Source organism: Pan paniscus, chromosome 1, assembly GCF_029289425.2.
Source record: "Pan paniscus chromosome 1, NHGRI_mPanPan1-v2.0_pri, whole genome shotgun sequence".
NCBI classification, from domain to species: Eukaryota; Metazoa; Chordata; class Mammalia; order Primates; family Hominidae; genus Pan; species Pan paniscus.
The window spans coordinates 126901937-126923697 of record NC_073249.2 but is presented as its reverse complement, the minus strand read 5'-3'; the positions used below and the strand labels follow the sequence as shown (position 1 = coordinate 126923697).

Genomic DNA, 21761 nt, shown 5'->3' with positions numbered 1-21761 from the left:
ACCTTCTGCCAATGTCCTGCAGCCAAGGACCACCAGGAACCCATGTATAGATATACGAGCTAGATTTATTGCTCCTTGCAACAAGGGAAACTGCACACCATGAACAAACATGGGTATCTCCAAAAGTGGGTATTAAAAGGGACTTATTTATTGGATTTAGGCACATGTTAGGTGATTTAAGAAAAAGTTTAAGTGGTGCTTTGCTGTGGATTGGAAGCTACTGGGAAATGGGGATAAATGTATGACTGGGTATCTGAATAAATCCTATCTAATAAAGCAAGAGGAATGTATTAAGGTCAAAGCTGTAATTAAAGCAGCAGCAGCCATTCATGTTAGCCAGGATATGAGGATGCTTATGGGCCATATCTGTGATTTAGCAATGTTCATATTTTTGTCTGTGTTCAGGCATGATTATGAAACAGTCTTGTTTTTGAATTGACAGAGTCACAGAGTAACCTTGCCTGATGTTAATATTCCATGAAATTGTTGTGTTCAACAGGAGAGCCCCAGGCCTATGTGCGGATGCTCGGTAAGCTCCTAGCAGCACCTAGGCCTAACTATCAGATAGTACCAAACCACCTCTGAATGTAAGAAGCTGCTTTTCCTATTCTCCCTTTCTTCTGTTTGAGATAGAGTCTCACTCTGTCGCCCAGGCTGGAGTACAGTGGTGCGATCTTGGCTCATGGCAACCTCCACCTCCTGGGTTCAAGCAGTTCCCCTGCCTCAGTCTCCCGAGTAGCTGGGATTATAGGCATGCACCGCTGCACCCAACTGAATTATGTATTTTTAGTAGAGACAGGGTTTCACCACGTTGCCCAGGCTGACCTCTTGAACTCCTGACCTCAGGTGATCCACCCACCTCAGCCTCCCACCCAAAGTGCTGGGATTACAGGCATGAGCCATCGTGCCCAGCCTCCCTTTTTTCTCAGGTTAAAAAAAAAAAAAAAAAAGCAGGGCTGGGCACAGTGGCTCACAGCTATAATCCTGGCACTTTGAGAGGCCGAGGTGGGAGGATTGCCTGAGCCCAGGAGGTCAAGGCTGCCATAAGCCATGATCCCACCACTGCACTCCAGCCTCGGCAACAGAGTGAAGTCTTGTCTCAAAAGAGAAAAAAATCTGGTCCTGGGAGCTAGAAAGTTTATATCTCATAACCAGTTTCTTGTAGAATCTAAAGGTGACAAGCCTACTAATAGGACTTTTTTCTTTTTTACTTTCTTTTCTTTTTCTGATAGAATTCAGTTTAGGCTTAAGCCTAAACCCTGAATTCTCTCTTCTTCAAGTCTCCTAAATGTTTTACGTTATGTGTTTTCAAGTTTTTCAGTATATTTGGTATTACTTTAGTTAGCACTGAAAGATTTCAATATCCAGTCAAGACTTATAAAGAAGTGTGCTCTTGGCCGGGCGCAGTGGCTCACGCCTGTAATCCCAACACTTTGGGAGGCCGAGGCAGGCAGATCATGAGGTCAGGAGATCGAGACCATCCTGGCTAACAGGGTGAAATCTGTTTCTACTAAAAGTACAAAAAATTAGCTGGGCGTGGTGGCGGGCGCCTATAGTCCCAGCTACTTGGGAAGCTGAGGCAGGAGAATGGTGTGAACCCGGGAGGCGGAGCTTGCAGTGAGCCGAGATCGCGCCACTGCACTCCAGCCTGAGCGACAGAGCGAGACTCCATCTCAAAAAAAAAACAAAACAAAACAAAAAAAAGAAGTGTGCTCTTGAAACTCAGCCTCTGTTCAGAGCAAGTGTGCCTTTGTTCCACTTCCAGGGGCAACTTAAACTCTATTTCAGTGCAATTGTAGGACTCCACTTTGTATTGGTATCAGCACCTTAAATCATGGAAACTTCCTAACAATCTGGAAATACTTTTGTTTCAGGAAATTCACTAAGATCACTCACATCTTGTTTTAAATCTTACCACATTCAGGTTAGGAGAAATTCCACTTCTGATTGTGTTGCTGCTGGAATGTGCAGGCGGAGTAGTAGAAGGTCCCAATACATCTTGCTTTCTCACTAGCTGATTTTCATTTAGTTCTTTATTTAACCACGTGATTACTTAAATAAAAGAACAAGAAGCAAGGTAAAGAAGATTGACTGTTTATTTTTCTAATCATCTTAAACATTTAAAAATTATATTAAGATTTTTAAATTATAAGTTTTTACAACTACCTGACATCACAGGAGAGCAATATAGGTTCACCTAAATTTTTGTCATTAAAGTTTCTTATTTTAGAAGCTGCCACATAGGACTCCTTATTGTATTACTTTCCGAAGCACATATTTCTGCTAGTCAAGCAACTCTTTGAAAGATTTCACTTCTAGAATATCTTACAGTTTACTTAAAATTCACAATCTTATGTATATACCCAGTAGTATAAACTGAGAAAATGTTAGTTAAAATCTTATTTTTATGTTTTGGTTTCAAACAATTCATATTGTTATTATTAGGTAAACACAGCTATTAAAAAAAGGAATAATGAAGAATTTAAACAATAAATTACAGTCAACATTTTCAACAGTTTTAATTGTGGGTTACTGACCTATGGGATATGGTTTTCTTTATAAAGATGATAACTCTTTTACTGGGCAGATGATATAAATTTATTATAGAAAAGGCATTAAGACAGTATATTTAAAGCAGAAATTACTTATATATTGGCCAATGTCTACTTTTATGAATTCGAATAAAATTTTCAGGTTAAGAATAAAACCACAGCCGAGCACGATGGCTAACACCTGTAAACCTAAACGCAGCAATCTGGGAGGCCAAGGCGGGTGGATCACTTGAGCTCAGGAGTTCAAGACCAGCCTGGGCAACATGATAAAATCTCGTCTCTACAAAAAAACCCCACAAAATTAGCTGAGTGTGGTGGTGCACACCTTAGTCCCAGCTACTTGGGGGGCTGAGGCGGGAGGATAACTTGAACCAAAGTGGTGGAGGCTGCAGTGAGCTGAGATCATGCCACTGCACTCCAGCCTGGGTGACAGAGTGAGACCGTGTCTCAAAAAAATAAAAGAATAAAACTACAAACCTCATTTACATTAACACGTAACATACTTACACTTTTCATTATTTTTTAGAAGTTGTTTGCTTTCTTCAAGTTTTTTAACTGTAGCTTCTAATTGTTCTTGTAATTTGCATACCTGAAATATATCAATCATCACAATAAGTCAAGCAAAATAAAGGTTAAATAAAAACTGAAGAATGTATTATTATTAACTAAATAATTACATAAATGGTTACTACTAATATTATTAAATGAGAATAAAGGAATTAGCTCAATTATGTAATAAAATATTTACATGTGTATACAAACATAGACATACATGAGCAATCAAGGTATCTGAATCATGATAACTAACTTTCCAAACTGAAACAGGTTATTACCATCTACTCAATCTAGTCATGTTCTTTTGTTAAAAAAAAAAAGACCAAAGCCATTTGTTAATGTAACAAAGCATAAATTTTAAAAATGAGGAAAAAATTTAGTTACAACATAAAAATTTAAAATATTAACTACCTCTTGCTCTTTAATTCGAAGAGACTGTCCAACATCTTGTAATTCCTTTTGTTCCTTTTGTAATTTTTCCTCCTTCTCAGCCAAGAGTTTTTCTTGCTGAATAGTAACTGTATTCTTCAATTTCAACTTACCCATTAAAGTTTTCAGATCCCCTTGTAACTTCTTGATAATTTCATTTGCCTATAAAAGAGCTTCATATGTATATTTCTATGTAATTTAATGAAATACTAGTCTATAAAATTTTTAAAACAAACCTTCAGAAGTTCTGCAGATAATGATTTTATTGTAGCTTCAAGCTTTCCTAGTTGTACTTGATTTTTCTCGCCATTTTCTTCTAAAACCACCTATTTTTTAAAAACATGAATAATTAGGGCATTTGTGTTTACTTATAAATATGATTATCAATTTCTGAGAAAAATTTAAAAGTAGACCTTTTGTTCCTGGATTGTATCAAATGCCTCTTTTGTTCTTAAAACAAGCTGGTCCTTATCCTTGATTTCCTGTTCTAAAACTGCCACTTTTGTTTGCAGCTGATTAACGTGCTTTTCTTTCTCGTGGCATTCAACATCTAGTGTAGAATTCTCTCTTCGCAAAGAGAGGACTTCTTGCTTAGTCCGCTGTAGCTCCTAGAATGGGAAAAGAAAGAAATTAAGCATTATGAAAAAAGGAAGCTGCCTCATCTGGTTATTTATAATTAAGATGTCTAACATATTAAAAAAATCTTTAATAATTTTAAAGTTTTAGTACAGATTTTTTTTAAAAGCATAAATGTTTTTCTAATGGTATAGTAGCACATATCTGGAATATAATTGTAAAATATTCTACTATCTGATTCAATCATATCAAGGGAAAATAATTCTAATTTATGAATAAATTACAGTAACTTTAAAACTTTTAACAATAATTTTCTGATGTCTCCACAACTGATTCCAAGGGTAACCACGGGTGAGAGCCACAATGTAGACTTAACATTTTTCTTTGTTGCTTACATTACAGATTGTTTTTTAAAGGTTGATACTCTGCAGTTTATAATCTACCTTCTTCACGTATTACAAATATCTTTCTATGCCAATAAATGTTAACATTTCCAGATCTCTCTGTTCACTCTTTCAAGCAAAATAAACAATAATTGTTCATTAAAAATAGATTTTTAAAAAATCTACAATAGATCTCTTCCCAATCAGCTAATATCAACCCAAATGCTGCTGGTATATGAAAGCCCAGGATACAATATTCCTAGATAGTTTTAGTTCTTAACAAAAGTTTCCAAAAATAATTATACGGTATTGTGACTATAGTGGTTTTAGGAGCACAAACTTTAGTATCAAACAAAATTCAAATCCTGGCTCTTCTACGGTGTGATCTTGGTAATTATTGAAACTCCCTAAATTAAATCTCAGTTCCCTCATTTGTAAAACAGAAATAACAAATACTTAATAAATTATTTCATTTAACCTTCATAAAAATCCTTACGTAAATTGCCTAGCATTTTGGCTGGCACACAGTAAAACTCAATAAATGGTAGCAATTGTTATTTTTAGGGCACTAATGCCTAAAAATTGTTACTTAAAATAGGTAACTGAATACTCAGCAGTTAAAAAAAAAAGCTCCAAGAACTAACAATTTGCAAGTCTTATGAAAATCTTGGAGGAAATATTTTCATTAGATCATATAAAAATCAATGCAATGAGGTTGTTTATATAATGACCAGTTCCAGGGCTGAGAATGATGAAATCAGAGCATTATACTGAAGCATTTAGACTACCAATGTACCATGAAGGTTCAAATGCTTTACAACCAGTATGAAGAGTGTATGCAGGAAAAACAGAAGACATCTATTGTTGGGGCAAAACAATATGAGGATCTGAACACAAAATTGGTCAGGCTTTAGAGCTTCTAAGCATGAGACTGGTAAAATAGAGTTTGAAGTCTTGTGAGCTAGAATAACACTGGTAACTTTGGTATTTAAATATAGACAAAATCTACATATATTTTCTAATAATTCATATGACAATAATATATAATGCTACAAAGAAGCCTGTAATCAATGCCAAAGCAACAACAAATGTGGCACTATAGCAAGATTTTAAAAATTTCTGTGGGGCTTAATACCCAGGTGATGAGTTGATAGGTGCAGCAAACCACCATGGCACATGTTTACCTATGCAACAAACCTGCACATTCTGTACATGTATCCTGGAACTTAAATAAAATAAATAAAATAAAAAATAAAAATTTCTCTGTTGCCTGAAAGAACAAGGTAGTATTAAAGACAGTCAAATAATAGATGAGTTCTAATCCTTGTTCTTCCACTCCTTGACTATGTGACCTTAGGCAACTTATTTAACCTTTCTGTGCCTTAGTTTCATCATCTGTAAAATAGGGCTAATAATAGTTCCTACCTTAAAGAACTGTTGTAACAATAAAATGAGTTAATGTATGTAAAACACTTCAAACAGTACCTATCACATAGAAAATGCTCAGTAAGCATTAACTATTATCTTTACTATTACCATTATCATTATTATTACTAGATACTAAATTCACATAATTGTTTGATATATGTTAAGCAGGCTGAGGAAAAAAAACCCCAGCCCTGTCAACACAGTACCCTATGAAATACAGGTGCTGTGTTACTATTAAAAACATATTGATAAATCTGACAGCTGTGCCAGTAATCTGCTCTCAAGACCCTAACTAAAAATATTCAAGCTTACCTCAGTTCTGTTATGAATTACGCTTTTTATCAAATTTCAAATTCTCAATTTTCTTTGCATTGTCTGAATGGATACCCTAACACCACAAGAGCATCCAGAGGAACACCACCCACATAAGTAACCACATTAAAATAACCAAATCAAAACGTTCTCTTAAATTGGGGGAGGAAAAAAAACAACATTCAATACCTCTTCAACACCAGAAAGTTTTGCTTTAAGTTCTCTAATAGTGGAGTCTCCTTTATATTTTCTTTCGGTTAAGTCTTTATTAGCCGCTTCTAACTCAGACAGTCTGTTTTGTAGCTGGTGGATGTTTTGTTGATGGAGGATTTCTAAATCTTTTTTCTGTTGTTCATGCTGCTGTTGATATTGAACCTGTGCCTATGATACAATAAAAATACAGTACCAAAATTCAAAGAAAAAAATCAGAAATACAAATACAGAAAGATTTGAACAAAAAAAAATTGTAAATTCTTAGTTTTTCTTTTTCTTTTTTGTCTTAATTTTGTCATCTTTCTTTAGATCCCCGTTCTGAAAAGGGTCTATTTTCAATTATGAATTTCATGACGGAGAAAGCAAGGTCAACAAAAGCAAATTTACCACCATGATCTTGTTCATAATTTTTGCTTCTTCTAAATCCATACATGTTTAGGTGCAACAGTCTTCAAGTTAAGGGAAGATGCTATATAAGTTAAAAAAGCAAACTGCAAATACTGTATACAGGATGAACCTACTTGTGTATTAAAAAAAAAAGCAGATTTTTGCTTTAAACACCATCACAGTGTTTCAGTTTTTAATAATAAATATTCGTATATGCTTTATAATGGAAAAACACCTAAAATTGTAAAACGAGCAAGGTTGGTTCATTAGTCCAATCTTATAGTCATTTTTACCAACAATAAAATTTGAACATGGTTATAACTGTGAAATATTTAGTGCCTGTCTGAATCGTATCACAAACCTATCTTAGTAACTTTTGTTAACGAACACTATCAAATCCTAAATATCTTTTGAAAATAAAGCATATTTTTGTGGTTATCAAAGTTATACATGCTCTTACAGGCAAAAAGGAAACACAAATAACCCATAATCCCATCCAGAAAAATCACTCCTAATATTTAGGAGTACTCTCTTCCACTCATTTATATACTTATATTGACATCCACATAAACACACAATATACACATTAAATTTAATGAATGAATATCAAACTATTTATACAATTTAATCACACTTTTTAATCCCTTAGCATTTGCACCTTCTCACATCATTAAAAAATTCTTTGTAAAGTCTTTAATAGCTACACAACATTCCATCCATGGCTACTTCATAATTCATTTAACTTCTGCCCTATTACGGACATTTAGTTCCCAATTTTTCACAATTATAAATAAAATGATGATTTTTTTTGCACAGACATACATCTAAAATTCAGATTATTTCTTTATGATCAATTATAGAATAAAGAATATAAACAAATATAAAGCTTGATGCAAGTTCCAAAACTGTATCCCAGAGAAGTTATACCCATTCAAAAGTCTTAGCACTAGTACAGGGGAGTGTCTCTCTCATAAAATACCTTAGGAATTTTACATTACTACTTCAGGAATTTCCTCATTTTCAGAAAGCTGAAAAGGAGAGGAGAAGGAGCAAAAAGAGATAAAACAGGAAGCAGTCCATATAAAATTGAAAATGCCATCTTGGAAGAAAACATTGAAGAAGCAACCAAGAAGAAAAATCAGAGCAAACTGGTAAAGATGCTAACTGTAACTGTCTAAGAGGGTAATCAAAGACACTAAAGACAATAGAGGCCAAAAGCAGTGAAAATAAAGAACTGGTTTTTATTCCAGTGCTCATCAGAACCTTGGAGATTTTTGTTTAAAAAAAAAGTGTGAGAACTAGCATTATAAAGTTCACATTTTCTACTTTGTTCCCTTCTGAATCATTTCATTATTTTTAGAAAAAAATACATTAAAAATTTTCCATTCTGGAGGAAAAAAAATAATCATTGGAAGGACAGTTTCAAAATAATAGAGTCCAACAGAAAAGGGAGAATTTGTAGAGGTGGAAGCAATATTTTTCAAATGAATATTCTACAGAGGCTTAAATCGGAAAAGCACACAGTAGTTTTGGAAGAATATTAGATGAGAAAAATGTTTTGGGAATGGAATAATAATGATATGAATGGGAAAACAAAAATTAATAAAAAATTCTATGAAGAAGTGATGAAATATAGAAGTCAGAATTAAGAAAATAATACAATAAATAGAAGGAAGATGGGTGATTCTACGTGTTGCTAGGACTTTCCTCACAGAAAAAAAGCTTCTACAAAGAAATTAGTGTATAAACAATTCAGATTACTCAGTATATTTTTTTAAATGGAGGTATAAAGAAAACATGAGAAATAAGTGTAAACATAAAGAGAAATAAAAAATGCAGGAATCAAATTTGCCCTATTAAAATGCCTTAAAGATAACACAGGTTTAATGTCCACTTGAATAGATAAGTGACAAATATAGATAATACAGCCATTATTCCCTATAACATTTGTAGAAACCATCAGTAATAATAGAAGGCAGTTTACCTGCCTCAGCAGATTTCTATATAGTCACAAAATTGGCCTAATTTGAGAAAGAGCACACTATGGCAGTGGTTATCAAAGTACGGTCCTCTGAACAGAATAATCGGTATCAGCTAAGAACCTATCAGGAAATCAAGTTCCTGGACTCCACCCCCAACTAACTGTATCAAAGACTCTGGGGATGAAGCCCAGCAATCTGCATTCTAATGCACCCTTCAAATGATTCTCACGCACACTAAAGTTTTACATTATCTATTAGCAGGAAGAGAAGTGTTGACCTGGTTTTAAAGTTCCGAAGGGCTGCCTAACAATCCTATCAGAAAGTGCAATATAGAAATACAAACAAATCCTTCAGTCACTCTGGAGTTTTAAACAAATGCCCTTATGAAGAAACTTTCAGATCTAACTTGTTTCCATGGACAATAGACAAGGAGTACTCCAAAATGAGGGAGGAATAGAGTGAGGTAGAGATTGAAAAACTACTTATTGAGTACTATGTTTACTATTTGGGTGATGAGTTCAACAGAAGCCCAAACTTCAGTATTAAGCAATATACCCAGTAACAAACTTGCACATGTACCCCTGAATTGAACAACAACGTCAAGAAGAACACAACTTGCTTGAAAATCAAGCCAAAAAAAAGGCCGGGCCCGGTGGCTCACGCCTGTAATCCCAGCACCTTGGGAGGCTGAGGCGGGCGGATCACGAGGTCAGGAGATCGAGACGATCCTGGCTAACACGGTGAAACCCTGTCTCTACTAAAAAGACAAAAAAAGTACAAAAAAATCAGCCGGGCGTGGTGGCAGGTGCCTGTAGTCCCAGCTACTCAGGAGGCTGAGGCAGGAGAATGGCGTGAACCCGGGAGGCGGAGCTTTCAGTGAGTTGAGATCATGCCACTGCACTCCAGCCTGGGTGACAAGAGTGAGACTCGGTCTCAAAAAAAAAAAAGAAAATCAAGCCAAAAAAAAAAGAAAAGGTAGTAAACAGAAATTAACGAAATAGGGGGAGAAACAGTGTAGAACTAATTAATGAAATGAAAAACTAGTTCTTCGAAAACACTAAACAATAGAAAAACCATCTAGTCGCATTAAACAAAACAAATTAAGAACATAAGAGAAATAATATGGAGATTTTAAAAATCACAAGACAATATGCACGATATTGTACTAATATATTTAAACACACAGATAGCAGCCACATACAATGGCACACACCAGTAGTCCCTGCTACTCTAGAGGAGCTGAGGCAGGAGGATTGCCTAAACCTAGGAGTCTGAGTCCAGCCTGGGCAACATAGCAACACCTCATCTTCAAAAATAAAAAAAATAATAAATTTTAAAAATAAAAACACATGGCTTTTTAAGAAAATATAAATTAGCAAAACTCAAGAAGAGAAAATTTAAACAGACCAATAATCATGGAGAAAACTGGAAAAGAAAAAGATAAATGCTTCAACTAGGTGAGTGATCCAAATGGTGTTAAAAGGCTAATTGTATCAGGCCCTCAAGGTACAGATTAATTCCCTGTTATTTCACTGTTTCAAAGAATAAAGAAAACTGAAAAATGTCCTTATTCATCTCATGAGGCTAGCATAATTCTAATATCATAGTCTATAACCCACATTTGCAATAAGCGAACTATGATGTGCAGGAAAAAGGCAATCTCAGACCAATGTCACTTATGAATATAAATACAAACATCCTGGGCCAGGCACGGTGGTTCATGCCTGTAATCCCAGCACTTCAGGAGGCCAAGGCAGATGGATCATTTGAGGCCAGAAGATTGAGTCCAGCCTGACCAACATAGTGAGACTCCATCTCTAAAAAAAAAATAAATAAATAAAAATAAAATAAAAATAAAAAAAATTATCTAGGCCTGGTGGTCTGTATCTGTGGTCCCAGCTACTCCAAAGACTGAGGTGGGAGGGTCACTTGAGCCCGGAAGGCGGAGGATGCAGTGAGCCGTGACCGCACCACTGCACTCCAGCCTGGGCAACAGAGCAAGACTCTGTCTCTAAAATTAAATAAATAAAAATACAAAAATCCCAAGTTAAATAATAGCAAATTGATACAATAGTTTATTAAAAATCGCTATGACTATTTAAGTATTATTCTATGAATGCAAAGATGATTCCACCTTTGGAAATCTATTGTTATAATTTACTACACTATTAAAGGGGGAAAAATGATGTAATTATTTGGTTAGATCCCAAAACTCATTTTATCTGACTTAGCACTCTTTGAATTAAAATTCTTAGGTAGCAAGGAAGAGAAGAAAACCCTTTCTCTCAAATGCAAAGCAAATATCATATTTAACAGTGAGATATTTTAGTTATTTACCCAAAAAGACTGGAAAAAGATAAAAATTCCACTATTATTTTTCTGTGCAAGAAAAAAAAGGACACTAATCATAGGAAGAGAAAAAATTACTAATTTTTATAGTTTACATATCTACCTGGAAAACCTAAGAGAATCAATTCCAAAACTCTTAGAAACAGTATGTAAATTTAGTAAGGTGGCTGGATATGACATTAATATACACTACTGATAAACAATTATAAATTTAACCACAGTGGTACTGGTAGGGAGTGGATGGTCTCATTTATGCAGTAAAAATCTGTAAAGTCCCTAGCCAAAAATACTGTTTAACAAGGCTGCAAAAGAAAAAAAGAACAGAGAAAAAGGGAGAGAGAGTAAATAAGTCTGTTTTCAACATATAAGACCTTAATAAATGAAGAGATACATCTCTCCACTGAATGAGAAAATGAGATCAGTTCTTAACAACAGTCCAAAGACAAGCCCAAGTACATAAAGAAATTTAGTATGTGATAAAGGTAGTACCAGGCACAGTGGCTCATGTTGGTAATCTCAGCACTTTGGGAAGCCAAGGAAGGAGGATCACTTGAGGCCAGGAGTTCAAGACCAGCGTGGGCAACATAGTGAAACCCCATCTCCACAAAAAAATTTTAAAATCAGCCGGTGTGGTGACACATGCCTGCAGTCCCAGCTACTTTGGAAGCAGAGGCAGAAGGATCGCTGGAGGTTGAGGGTGTAGTGAGCCATGATCGTGTCACTGCACTCCAGCCTGAGCAACAGAGCAAGACCCTACCTCTAAAAAATAAAAATGAAATAAAATAATAGAGGTAGTATTTTAAATCATTGGGGAACAATGACTGACTATATGTCAAAAAAATTCTACCTTATATTATACTCCACAAAATTATATTCCAAGTAGATTAAAAAGCTAAATATAACAAGAAAATTAAACAAATATTAGAATATAGGAGAATTTTTTCATAGTCCTCGGGTGGGAAACACTTTCCAAATGTGAAATGAAATCTTAAGCCATAAAGGTGATGACTGACAGATTTGATGACATTCAAATTAAAAAAACTATATATGGCAAAAGATGCTGGCAAATGACAGGCTGGGAGAAATGTTTATAATGTACATGATAGATAAGGTGTATATCCTTAATTTATACCAATAAAAAGTGAAAAGGCAAGCTATAGACAGTGAAAATATTCACAATGCATACATCTGACAAAGGACTCATGTCCAGAATATACAAATTCCTACAAATCTATAATAATATTAATAATAGGCAAATTAAACATGCTAACAACTTGAATAGGCACTTGAAAAGAGAATATTCAAGTGATAAATATGTATATGAAGAAGTGTTCATTATTATCAGATAGTATTACATACCCATAGAATGGCAATGTAAACCGGTATACCTACTTTGGGAAACTGGTAGTTTCTGCCAAAGCTAAACATATGCCTATATATACTACAACCTAGCCATTCCAATAATAGATAAATATCCAAGAAAAATGAGTGCAAGTACAAGAATGTTCATAGCAGTTTAACTAATAATAGCAAAATACCAGAAACAACTCAAATGCCTACCAATAGGAAAATAAATTATGGCAGATTCATATAACAATAAAAGGAAACAATAGAAAATAGGTGAATTTCAGAAATATTATGCTGAGTGAAGAAAGCCATATGCAAACATATATGATTCCATTGACACAAAGTTCAAGAATTGGCAAAACTAATGAATGATGATGTAAGTCAGAAGTATGATAACCTCCTATGGACTATTGTTAGGACTAGGAAGCCATACAAGGGAACCTAGAGGGGTGGTCCAATTTCTTTATCTTAATTTGGGTGAAAGTTACACATTTAAAAAAATCATCAAGCTGTACTCTTAAGAGCAAGCATCTAGTAAAGTACATAAAAACAACAATAAAATGTAATATTAAAGAAGCTATAAGGCTGGGCACAGTGGCTCACGCCTGTAATCCTAGCACTTTGGGAGGCTGAGGAGGGCAGATCACCTAAGGTCAGGAGTTCGAGACCAGCCTGGCCAACATGGTGAAACCCCGTCTTCACTAAAAATACAAAAATTAGCCGGGCGTGGTGGCACATGTGTAATTCCAGCTACTTGGGAGGCTGAGGTAGGAGAATTGCTTAAATCTGGGAGGCAAAGGTTGCAATGAGCCAAATCATGCCATTGCACTCCAGCCTGGGCAACAAGAGTGAAATTCTGTTTCAAAAAAAAAAAAAAAAAAAAGCTATAGTACGAAAGGTAGAAAAGGAATTCATACTACAAAGCAGTAGAAAATAACAACCACAGCTGGGCGTGGTGGCTCATGCCTGTAATCCCAGCACTTTGGGAGGCCAAGGTGGGTGGATCACGAGGTCAGGAGTTCAAGACCAGCCTGACCAACAGGGTTAAACTCGTCTCTACTAAAAATACTAAAATCAGCCAGGCATGGTGGTGGCATGCGCCTGTAATTCCAATTACTTAGGAGGCTGAGGCAGGAGAATTGCTTGAACCCAGGCGACAGAGGTTGCAGTGAGCCGAGATAGTGCCACTGCACTCCAGTCTGAGCGACAGAGCGAGACTCCATCTAAAAATAAAAAATGAAAAAAAAACAACCACACAGAAAAAGGGATGAAAAGACAATAAAAAATAGTCCACAGAAGAAATGAAATGATAAAAAGTTATATTAAAAGATGCTTATCTTCACAAAACATATAAGAAATATAAACTAAAACTAGTTCTACCTTAAGATCAGGTGGCAAATATTAAGAATTAAGAAGGTGGCAGGGCACAGTGAAAAAAAAAAAATAACAACCACACAGAAAAAGGGATGAAAAGAAAATAAAAAATAATCCATAGAAGAAATAAAAATGATAAAAAGTTGTATTAAAAGATGCTTATCTTCACAAAAAATACAAGAAATATAAAATAAAACTAGTACTACCTTAAGATCAGGTGGCATATATTAAGAATTAAGAACGTGGCAGGGCACAGTGGCTCATGCCTGTAATCCCAGCACTTTGGGAGGCCAAGGCAGATCACCTAAGGTTGGGAGTTCAAGACCAGCCTGACCGACATGGAGAAACCCCATCTCTACTAAAAATACAAAATTAGCTGGGCATGGTGGCACATGCCTGTAATCCCAGCTACTTGGGAGGCTGAGGCAGGAGAATTGCTTGAACCCGGGAGGCAGAGGTTACAGTGAGCCGAGATTGTGCCACCGCACTCCAGCCTGGGCAACAAAAGCAAAACTTCGTCTCAAAAAAAAAAAAAAAAGAAGAATTAAGAAGGTTAAAAACAATGTCAAGAATATGGGGAAATAAGTATCCTTATACACTACCTTATCTTTGGGATTCCATTTGGTTTAGTCTTTTTGGGTGGCAAATTTGCAGTATCCATCAATATTTTATACAGATATGTTGCAGTTTCACTTCTAGAGACTAAGAGTGCTTCTTGCAGTATTGCTTAAAATAACCAAAATTTCGAAGCATTTAAATGACCACCATTTAGGCAAGTAGTTAAATAATTTAAGTTAAACTCAAAAAATGAATACTCTGCAGTCACTAAAAAGGAATATCTTAACTGATACAGAATGGTATCACATTAAGCGAAGAAAAAGTTACAATCAATATATCCAATAAGACCCCATTAGTATAGAACAAAACCAAAAACCCATTATATGGGTACATATATAAACGACATAATTTACAGAGTTATAAGTTTATAAACAAATATTTATAAATTGCATATTATTTACATATACGTAGAGGAAAGTCTGAAAAAAATACATCAAAATGTTTATAGATTATCTCTAGGTAGTAAGACTTTGAAAGAGAGGATTTTTATTTTTATTTTATATACTTCTGTAACGTTTGGAAAATTTAAAGCAAGCATATATTACTTTTAAAATTAACAAAATGACCAACAGCAATAAAAGATATTTTTTCAGTTTCCTTTAATGTTCTTACCTGCAAGGCTTTTTCCTTTTCATTTGTCAGTTCCTGAGAATGCTTGTTTGTCAAGGCTGCTGTATGTGACGCCCATTCATTCCGTAACTTATCTAATTCTTGTTTTTTTTCTGCTAATGTCTACATTACAGTTTAACACAAAATATTAAGATAGGCTCCTTAATATGTAATACTTTTGATTAGAATATAGCAATATTTACAAGGATATTAAAGAAAACAAAATTATAGCTTTTCAGGACATGTTCAAAGCCTTTTCCTACACAAAATTTTTTAATTTTAGGAAATCAACATTAGAATAAGAACAATCTTAGACCCAAAACGGCCCACAGGTCAAGATTAACTATCTTTTAATTAAAGCTTTTAATTAAATCTGGCTCTTTACCACCCAATAAAGAGGGGTAAGGGGAAGCAAGTCGATTATAAGGAATAGTTCACTTACATATAAAACCCAGTAACATGGTCCTGTGGGCCACATTGTGCAGGGGTATTTTCTGCATGAGGCCATGCAGATTATCAGATACCAATATGGTTAGGATGTCTGTCCCCTCCAAGTCTCATGTTCAAATGTAATCCCCAACAGAGGAGGCAGGGCCTGTGGTAGGTGATTGGATCATGGGAATGGTTTAGTGCCATTCCCTTGGTGTTAAGCGAGTTCTCATTCAGTTAGTTCATATGAGATCTGGATGTTTAAAAGCATGTGGTACCTCCTTCCTCCCACCCTCACCATGTGACACTCCTGCTCCCCTTTGCCTTCAGCCATGACTGTAAACTTCCTCAGGTCCCCACTAGAAGCCAAGCAGATGTTGGTGCCATGCTTGTACAGCCTACAGAACAATGAACCAATTAAATCTCTTTTCTTTATAAATTACCCAGTTTCAGATAGTTCTTTAAAGCAAAGCAAGAACAAGCTAAAACAGATACTCTGGCCTTCAATTTCATGAACTAGGGCAGAAATGTTGTAGCTATGACTGAAATGATGCTAAGCCTATCAGAGGAATTAATTCTAAACATAGCAAAGAAAGGGAAAGGTTTAGAGCATAGGAACTGAAAAGCCATTTAGGCCAGAGGAATGAGGCAAACAAGTGGGGAGTGGAGAACTAATATATGACAGAAATATACATATCTTATTTAATGAAGACTCGAGGGAACATGTTATATATTGGGGATACAGAAATGTTTGTGTAAAATCAAGTATGTACAAGAGAAAGTATCAAATTAAGATAATTAAGTGGTAGTTGAAGGGTGGCAAAGAGGAATGGAAATTCAACGGAAGCATGCTTTGAAAGAAAATACATAAAAGCTTGGAACTGAGTCAAGGAAGCAATTCAGTGCCAATGTCTGCATGACTTACAAAGACAAAATGAAATTTGAATTACCTTTCGTGTAAAGTCCAGTTGCTTAGTAGCATCATCTAGTGATTGCATCAATGATAATTTTTCTTCCTATTCATAAAAATAATAAAATTACACAGTTTACAATGTAATCATCTATAGCCATGCTACTCAAAGTATAGCATCAGCATCATCCTGGAAGCCTGTTAGAAATGCAGATTCTTAGGCTCCATGTCAGATCTAAATCATTTTAACAAGATCCCCAGATAATTTAAAGTTTGACATGCACTGATCTATAGCATTTGACTAGAAAGACTCTAAAAACTCAAGCAGCATCCCTATGTTGTTTCCTTGTGCCATATAGCACTTTATAATTTTCAAGACATTTCCATATATCTTATCTCATCAAAGATGGGCTAGATAGGGTAGCTATTTCCATACATGTCTACCAGTTGATGAAACCATGACAGAAGAGTTTAAGTGACCTGTCCAAAGTTACACGATTGGTAAAAACCCTGAGACCTAAGCTTCTCAATTCCTGGTCCAGATCCATCCCGACTATACCTTGACTAAATAAAAAACAGTAAAATAAATTCGTTATATTTCATAAAACTTTATTTAGAAAACAAAAACTTATGGCAATGTATTTCTTCAATAATTTATCAAAGAACATTGATACTTATTTTGTTAAAAGAATAACTTAAATTTAAATCTTACCTTGCTACATTTCAAACAGCCTGCGAGAAATTTCTTTATCTCCACATCATTTCCAGGTAAAAGTTTTAGTGAGAGGTGTGTAAGATGCTTAAAAGGATTTGTCTCTACCACATTTAAAAATGCAGGTGAGTTATCCAAAATAGCTGCTGGAGAAACTAACTGTAGCAAAAACCTTTGAAAAGAAAATGTTACATTATAACACACTTATGAGATAGTGAAAATCTCTCACTGAATCAGAAGCTTCTCTACTTAAGAAAGCTCAGGAAAGGGAGCACATTGAGGACTCCCAATGGTAAAAGATAAATTGGGCAAAAAAAAGAAAAGATTGACTGAAACACAGTGACTACATAAAAGTCCATGAGTTCATGAGAAACAAATGAGAGAAAAAGCAAAAACTAGAAACAAAAATTCACTGAGTGCCACAAAAGTAGACTACCAGCTCTTTACTCTAAAAATTGACAATTTAAATGCAAGAATTAAGCATTTATCCTTTATGAATTTTCTGAGTAATCAAATAGCCCTAATTGCTGAGGAAAAGTTCTTCTTTATAGAAGAATTATACTTAATATAGAAAAAATTATAGAGAAGCATCATTTTGTTCTTCCTAATGAAATAACTGATTCAACAACAATCGTCAACTGATAAAACCAATAAATAAAAGGTTGATGGTGAACTTTACAGTAAAAGAATCAGGCGTTAGCACCATACACACATACAATCTTAGTCTTCCCTTTTTCCAATATCATTATAAAACCAAATATTTGATGCTGCTAAATATTTCGGATGACTTTAGTGCCTCTGTCAAGACATGAAAATTAAGAAATATTTCTGATTTTAATCAAGATGCCTTAAAGTCTGAGATTTAATGGAGGCCTAACCCCAGTTCTAAAAATAAACAGGGATAGTCATAATAAATGGAAAATATTTTGCCATCAACTTGTGTTTCAAAGAAGAGTCTGTCTTGAATTAAATTTAATAATGTAGCATTCTCATGCAACTTACCTTGGAATTTCTTTGGCATGTTCTTGAGTACATTGCTGAAGGAGATCTATAAATTTTTGTGGGAAAGCTAAGAAGTCTACCAGAAGACCTTGCTGGAATTTTAAACTATACAGAAGAAAGAAAAAGAAATTTTTTAAAAATTTTAATTAACTTTGTTTTGTTTTGGTGCCTTTTTTTTTTTTGAGATAGAGGTTCACTCCATCACCCAGGCTGGAGTGCAGTGGTGCAATCTTGGCTCACTGCAACCTCTGCCTCCCAGGTTCAAGAGATTCTCCTTCCTCAGCCTCCCGAGTAGCTGGGATTACAGGCACATGCCACCATACCTGGCTAATTTTTGTATTTTTAGTTAAGACAGGGTTTCACCATGTTGGTCAGACTAGTCTCAAACTTCTGACCTCATGATCCGCCCTCTTCGGCCGCCCAAAGTGCTGGGATTACAGGCGTGAGCCACCGTGCCTGGCCAATTACTATCTTTAATTATAATTAGCATCCTGAAGGATTCTTTTTTTTAATTTACTAACGCTTGTTATAATCAAGAACTAAGCTAAGGAACTCTGATTTTTATAGAACATATTCAATGGGAAAAAAAAATCAATAAATTCAGCAAAAGCTTCAAACTTCACAGGTGTTTTAAGCAGAATTCTAATAACCCACAAAATATTTATTTTCCAAAACACCCTAAGTAAAGATAGTACAAATAGCCCAATATTCCCAAAGTAACTAAATCTAATATGTAGGTATGTGTTTGAAAGAGAACAGTACCAATAAAACTTAGAAACTTATTTTTTCATTAAATATAAGATCAGAAAAAAATTTAGTTACCTTTGAAAATCTTCCTCAGATATAACAAGGTTATATAAAAAAAATGGATCCGTGTCATCAGTCAGACGAATAACTAAGTCCTAAAAGAAAGTTTGTTGTTTTTAAATGTTTTTACTAGATCTGGCTTTTTGAGTAATTTCTTCCTTCTCAGAAGTAAAGAAATCCAACAACATCAGTGTATCATAGTTATATTGCAGACAGCTTTGTTTTCTAGTGCTGCTGGTTTTTTATTAGTCTTTAGAGAGTTAGAATCTTAAATAGGGGTAGACATTCCGCTCTTTAAAAGCCACATGGAGGTCTGTAAAAGTTAAGCAAGTGCTAGGAGTTGAAAGTTTAGGAATATCCTCCTATCAGAGGCTTGGGGAAATTTAGACCCAGGCCTTGCTACACCATAACATGATGAAAATTTTCTTTACCACTGAACATACCACATTCAATTTTATTTTTAGTTTCCTTAAAGTTAACTGGTATGGCATTTCAAAAGTGGCAAATATATCAGCAGAACTGACAATAATCCACACTAGAAAAAAGAGCTTCTGTCTCTCAGAAGACCGGGGTATCAGGTAACACGTTGCCAGGCTTCTTCCAAAGAGCCTATTCTCTCCTAGGCCAGGTGGCCACTGATATGGAAGCCCAACTGTTTTCAGTCTCAAATGAAGTAAGTACCTTTCATAAAGATCACTTTCCAGGTAGCTACGTGTACATAGTGTGGGAGATCATCATAACAGCTAGAGCTCACAAAAAGTACACCAAAATTATGTACCAGAGAACACTGGCGAAAGAAAAACAGCATTAGTTACAAGATGATGTAAAACTAATAAAGAACTGGGCATTAAGGTTAAGAATTCATTTGAAATAAAATCTCTACTCATGTCTACTGAGGAAATGCTAAGATTCTAGAAAAATCTAAACCACTTATGCACCAAGCTAGAAAATGAAGAGGTACAGCAGGCATAAGGAATAACATGTAAGAAGTATAATATATCATCTCTACTCTGGAAAATTAGTAATTTAGGCACCTGCTGTGCCTCAGAATGCCTTGTTCTTAAGCAGCTTCTATTTAAGTACTTCCTGAAATTCACCCAGGATGCTACTTAAAAAACCAAAGGTACTATTAATACTACTAGGTCCTTGAATGTGTTCAGGGAAAGCTATGGCACACAGAAAACAGATGCTATATTTCAGTGTTTTTTGACATGGGGTCTCGCTCTGTCGCCCAGTCTGGGTTGCAGTGGCACCCTCACAGCTCACTGCAGCCTCAACCTCCCAGTCTCAAGTGATCCTTCCACCTCAGCCTCTCAAGTAGATGGAACTACAGTAGTGTGCCACCACATTCAGCTAATTTGTGTATTTTTTTGTAGAGATGGGATTTCACCATGTTGCCTACACTGGTTTCAAACTCCTGGCTCAAGCAATCTGCCTATTTCAGCCTCCCAAAGTGCTGGGATTACAGGTGTGAGGCACTGCCCTTGGCACAGATGCTGTATTTCTTAGTTCTCTGTTCCAGTGGCCGCCAACCTTTTTGGCACTAGAAACCAGTTTTGTAGAAGACAATTTTTCCAAGAATTAGGGAGTGAAGGATGGTTTCAGGATGAAACTTCCACCTCAGATCAGCCATTAGATTCTCATAAGGAGCATACAGCTGAGATCCCTTGCATGTACAGTTCACAATAGGGTTTGCACTCCTATGAGACTCTAATGCCACCACTGATCTGACAGGAGGTGGATCGTAGGAGGTTACACTCGCTTCCCTGCCTGCCACTCACCTCCTGCTGTGCAGCCTGGCTCCTAACAGGCCACAGACCGTACCAGTAAGTGGCCAGGGGGTTGGGGACCCCTCCTCTATTCTATATCCTTAGTTCTGTTAATGACTCACACTTTTGAAGGTTATATGAGACTGATACTCTAAATGCCTCTCTTCAAAACGTAAAGTAAAAGATTCACAAATATCTCCCTGCAGTACTTCGGTTTATTGTTTTTACATTTACACCATGAAATGCCAATTCTACAAGGCAGCAGTGTGTGTGTGTGTGTGTGTGTGTGTGTGTGTGTGTGTATGACCAACAGCAATAAAATATATTTTTATATATATGTTATTATATATATATAATATGCAACTTATAAGTGCACTGGGCAAATCTAAGGAGAATGTCACCCCACCCCCCAATTTTTCACGTATGTTTTAGAAATATATGGTATAGGCCGGGCACAGTGGTTCAAGCCTGTAATCTCAGCACTTTGGGAGGCCAAGGTCGGCAGATCACAAGGTCAAGAGATCGAGACCATCCTGGCCAACATGGTGAAACCCCGTCTCTACTAAAAATACAAAAACTAGCTGGGCGTGGTGGTGCCTGTAGTCCCAGCTATTCGGGAGGCTGAGGCAGGAGAATTGTTTGAACCCGGGAGGTGGGTGAGCCGAGATCGTGCCACTGCACTCCAGCCTGGTGACAGAGCAAGACTCCATCTCAAAAAAAAAAAAAAAAAGAAATATATAGTATAATTATCCTTCAGTTGTTGTCTCAGTAGATTCCACCACCCTTGATTTCCAACAGTTGCAAAATAGCCTAAAATGTAAAAGCAAAATAAATGCAATAAAAGATGTCACATTCTTAAAGAACAAAACTAATTATCTACAATGTACCGAAATGATATTTCAAAAAAGAACTAAATACCAACCTTTCTGTGAACTGGATTAGAAACTGATTGTAGTTCAATGCTCATTCTTATACTTACTCTCCTGTATGAAAAGACATACCCAACCATCAGAAACAT

The 21761-nt window shown here is 35.6% G+C and overlaps 1 protein-coding gene across 3 annotated transcripts in view; it reads right to left on the bottom strand.

Annotated features, from left to right (window-relative positions):
• The window catches only part of SASS6 (SAS-6 centriolar assembly protein), a 49119-nt gene that overhangs the window by 20309 nt on the left and 7049 nt on the right, over positions 1-21761 (bottom strand). For all 3 annotated transcript variants that reach the window (XM_003808468.5, XM_063599785.1, XM_063599782.1), the window contains 12 exons: positions 21666-21726; positions 18990-19069; positions 18168-18272; positions 17166-17337; positions 16494-16559; positions 15118-15237; positions 6425-6616; positions 3950-4144; positions 3773-3862; positions 3519-3698; positions 3060-3141; positions 1916-2052 (listed from right to left, as the gene is read on the bottom strand). In XM_003808468.5, coding sequence (XP_003808516.1) covers positions 1916-2052; positions 3060-3141; positions 3519-3698; positions 3773-3862; positions 3950-4144; positions 6425-6616; positions 15118-15237; positions 16494-16559; positions 17166-17337; positions 18168-18272; positions 18990-19069; positions 21666-21726 — 1480 coding nt within the window. The remainder of the gene's footprint in view (positions 1-1915; positions 2053-3059; positions 3142-3518; positions 3699-3772; positions 3863-3949; positions 4145-6424; positions 6617-15117; positions 15238-16493; positions 16560-17165; positions 17338-18167; positions 18273-18989; positions 19070-21665; positions 21727-21761) is intronic.